Here is a 4,495-nt window from a genome sequence, read left to right as displayed (position 1 = left end):
AGAGAGAGAGAGAGAGACTTTCTCGACTGCAAGTCAAGTTTTAACGTTGTATTTCTGATACATGATTATCGCAATCGTCCAGCGCGGCTTCGACTGCGCGTCGGTGCGAGAGCGTGTGAACGCGTGCGTGCTAATTGGTAATTCGCTAATTGAATCCAACTGATTAATTGCGGATCCGCATTTAATAAATATATGGAATGTTAATTAGAATGGGAGAAACCGTTACCGCACGATCGCGAGGCGGCTACTCGTTCGCGGCAATGCAATGTGGTGGCTTTACTGTGACGCGAAAGCTACTCCCTAAGCATCCCGAGCTATGTATCCAGAAGATGTAAATTTTACGAGATGATAAAATCTAATGAACTTTAGGCCGTGAACTAATCAGAAATCCGTGTAGTCATGCGCATTAAAACGCACTGCGATACGATTTTGACATCAAAGAGCGCTGAGATGCTCTTCACTCTTGCAGCAATTTTTTAAAAATATGATTGGATATTAAATTTATCAATTTATAGTTAAATAGTATCTACATTATTATTATTATTGACTTGTGTATTTGTTATTTCTATTTACAATTATCGCGATTTTTATGTTAATCCAAAGAAGCTAAATATTATTCAGTTTATTATACGATAATATAATAAACAGTTTAATATAATTATATTATATAGTTATAATAACAGTTTATTATAATTATATTCAGTTTCCCGTTTAGATTAAATACGACGATAATTTCTCTATAAAGTACTAGAGTATAAAAAATTATGCATGCAATTTGAACTGTCACATTCAATGCTAAATATAAGAAATATGAATATGAATACACAGATCTGCAAGACGTGCTTGCCAAGTTTCGTGCCTATATTTACAATTGCGAGAATAAGTCAATTAGAATAAGAAATACGACTATATTAAACTTACGAATATAAACAGCAGCGTTTATTCGTACAAAAGCAAATGCTTGGCGATTGTTAGGAAATAAAAATAAAATATCGCAACGTCTTCGGCCCATGAAAGAAAAATCGGCACGGAAGCGCATCGTAGAATAATCGAATCATTCGATGACGGAAACAGTCGTTTCTCTTTTCACGAGAGCAAGCCGGCTTAACAATGACCCATCCTGCATTCGCGCGGCGTAGAGCTAAGCGTCGACCGTGTGCCGGCCGCGTCCGGGAAAAATGAAAGCGGCTAGTTTATGCGGTGCACGTGCACGATTTATCTGCCGAGTAATTAAACTGTGGACTAATTAAAATCAGGTTTCTGATGTACCTCTCCTCCGACGTCGCTCCTCCTACCTACAGGCTACACGCCACCGCCGTCACCTCGCTCTTACCTGCAGCGGCATCGCGACGCTCTCTCTGTCATTCCTTCTGCTCACGCAGCCTCTAGTTCTCCATCTTCCTTCTGTTTTTGTCTTTCTTCTTCCTTTCATGCTAATTCAAGCCTCTCCGCCATGGTTTCTCCCTCTATCTCACACTTACTGTACGCAACAACGTCGTGTAACACCCACGCACGAGCTTACACGCAGCTTTCACGTTCCCTTGCGTATTAACTCACGTTTATTTCTCTTCTCTTTCTTCACCTTCCTTTTCTATCCCTTCTTATGCCTGGCGTTGTTTCTCCATTGCGTTCACCGGTCACCAACGCATACCAACGGCGTGGTATCCAAACCCCGTCGAATCGTCGTGTCGCGTCGCGTCGCGTCGCGTCGTGTCGTGTCGCGTCGCGTCGGTTCTTCGCGCTCTCACCGACTTCTCCATTAGCATATTGTTTTCGCGAATTCGACGAAATATTACCGCGCGATGCTAATGGCCCGCCGTGTACTTTTTTCGACTCGACAGTTGGTCATTCGGAGTTAAATTAAAAACATAAATTTTGAGCCGGCACCGCGACCGTACCTATGACCATACCATCGAGCTCCCCGACCCCGCAGCCACACCGTACCCACTTCTCATCGCTCACCCGGGAGTCCCAACGGAAGTTCTCCTGTTTACTGTCGCGGCCGCGAGCTTTTTCCATGTCACGCCCCGCACCGCACCCACCCGATAATACTACCCGTCAAATGAAATTATGTCGACTAGTCGCCCGACGCCAAAAAAGTTTGCGTACTCTCGACTCGAGACTCTCGAGATCGGATCTTTTCTAATGTAAATTTCTTTTAAGTCGTTTGGACCAAATCGATAAGTTGAAATGATGGTAAAACTGTCGCATTAGATGATATAACAGACATTGATTCTTCAATAGATAGATTTATAGTTATTACAAATTAATATCTTGTCTTAATTTAATAAGAAAAATGACTGAAAAATATAATGAATATCAATTTCATTATTCAATAATTAATGCAATTATTAAAATATAAAAATTTTGAATTCACTCGATTCTATCCTGCTCTTTGAGCAGTCTAAGAATAACAAACTTAAGCAAACGGAAATTTATTCATATTGGCGAATAATTCTTATAAGAATATCTAATTTAATTATATAAAATTATTCATGATTATAATATCCTTAATAATTGTACATAAAAATTACAATAATGACATTGATAATAATAAAAATACATGGAAAAATCGAAGCACTTGATTGTATCTTCTTAATATTGAAGAATTGTGGAAGGTATGATGAAAATCTCTAAGATTGCACGATTTAATGAGCTTGAATAACGAATGAAATGAAGATTTGAGTTTGAAAACGTCACGGCTATTCGATTGCTAATTTCATTTGAGTCGACGTCGACACCATCAAGCATCGCTGCCATCACCATGAGTTCTGTTTCGCGATACGTGGAGTAAGTTCGACTCGTGAATCAACCCGAGTGTGTACTCGGGGAAAAATCCAATACCGGACGGGATATTTGCGACCGAACGTGTCCGAGCACGAATATCGTGACGCCGGTGATTTCCTTTTTTAATCAGTATCCTATTTCGCGCTAACGTAATTACGAACGTGCAAAACAGTAAACAGAATTATTTTTTTTTTAATATTGGATTTATAACAATATTTCGTAAACCACAGAAGAAATTTTGAGCTCGATGTAGACTTACGGACGTAATTAATTATTGTAAAAATATGACGATTAACCCGTTTTTAAATGCGATCCTATTTCGCAATTTATAATTGTAGCAAGTAGGGACATATATAATATATTTTTTCGTGAAAGTATAATGCGTGCCAGTAACGTTAACAATAAACGTCAGTGATGAAATCTTCCGAATTTGAGCAAGAGTAGTGCATCTGATTCCAGGTACAAGAGCGGCGTTAATCATCTGACGGACTTCATCGGGGTTGAACCAAGCAAGAAGCGAAAACGGCGGACTTCCTTCACGCCTCAGGCTTTGGAATTGCTGAACGCACATTTTGACAGGAATACTCATCCTACTGGTTAGTTATGCTTTATGTCTATCTGCTATAATTAAGTCTCTTGCTATTAGAAGAATCTTATTAGTTCTTCTTCGGAGCAATTTTGCATTAAAATTTTACATTAAAAATTTCTATTCTATTTTTTTTACAGGTAACGAAATCACGACTTTAGCGCATCGATTAGGATACGATAGAGAGGTGATCAGAATTTGGTTCTGCAACAAGAGACAAGCTCTAAAGAATACGGTGCGGATGATGTCGAAAGGTGTTGTATAGGGAAGGATTACATCTACCGAACAATCGGGCAGTATATGAGAAAAGCTTCAAACTACGAACGATGAAGAACACGTTTCGTAAAATTTTCCAATATCGCGTTTTCCTCTAGCATAAATAAACAGTTCTAACGCGAGAACAATTTTCCGTAGTTTATTACGGAAAGTTACAAGTAAGAAAAAAAACATTTATTAAAGAAAACCACATTTATCAAATTCGCTCCAGTATGGAAAGATCGTTCTAGATCGAAGCGAAATCCTTCGAATATTGTGATCGCAGGTGTATACGACATCTATATATGTAAATAGCTTTAATCTACGAATATGTGATGTATACATGAGTCGAATATCGAAAATTGATAATCTGAAATCGTTGTCTCTCATTTGGTACCAATCCGTCGCGCGCTTCCAATTTTCATAGATATATATTCACCAGAAAACACTAACTGATCCAGTTTCGAACGGACTATCGGCAAGCATTAACGAATTGATGAACATAAATGTCCCGATCGAATTATTCGTGAACAATGAACAATTTGTCACAAGCAACTGTAGAAAAATCGCTTCTAGGTTTTTCTAATTAATTACAGTTGCTTGATTGCAATATTTGTCGGGACACATACGTTTTTCGGAATACAATCTATCAAAACCGGGCGGAAAGATATGTAAATCGTCGCACGAATAATAACTAATAAAAATTTAGCTACCTTTAAAATTACTTACAAGAATGCTAGTACATAAGCGGTGAACGAAACAACTATGTACAATTGATTCCTAATCAACTGGCGGAACAATCGAAAATGCACTCAAAATGGAAACACTCGAAGGATGGTAATCATCCGCGTGCAACAAAAACTTCGA

General features: G+C 38.5%; 1 protein-coding gene across 1 annotated transcript in view; it reads left to right on the top strand.

Annotated features, from left to right (window-relative positions):
* LOC105622333 (POU domain, class 6, transcription factor 2) overlaps nucleotides 1-3,638 on the top strand; it is a 110,990-nt gene extending 107,352 nt beyond the window's left edge. Inside the window, exons 13-14 of the mRNA XM_012203751.1 lie at nucleotides 3,232-3,383; nucleotides 3,514-3,638. Coding sequence (XP_012059141.1) covers nucleotides 3,232-3,383; nucleotides 3,514-3,638 — 277 coding nt within the window. The remainder of the gene's footprint in view (nucleotides 1-3,231; nucleotides 3,384-3,513) is intronic.
* Nucleotides 3,639-4,495: the final 857 nt, after the last annotated feature.

The sequence above is a fragment of the Atta cephalotes genome, assembly GCF_000143395.1.
Source record: "Atta cephalotes unplaced genomic scaffold scaffold00043, whole genome shotgun sequence".
Classification (NCBI taxonomy): domain Eukaryota; kingdom Metazoa; phylum Arthropoda; class Insecta; order Hymenoptera; family Formicidae; genus Atta; species Atta cephalotes.
The sequence above is the reverse complement of the archived record's forward strand: the minus strand, read 5'-3'. Positions and strand labels throughout refer to the sequence as shown.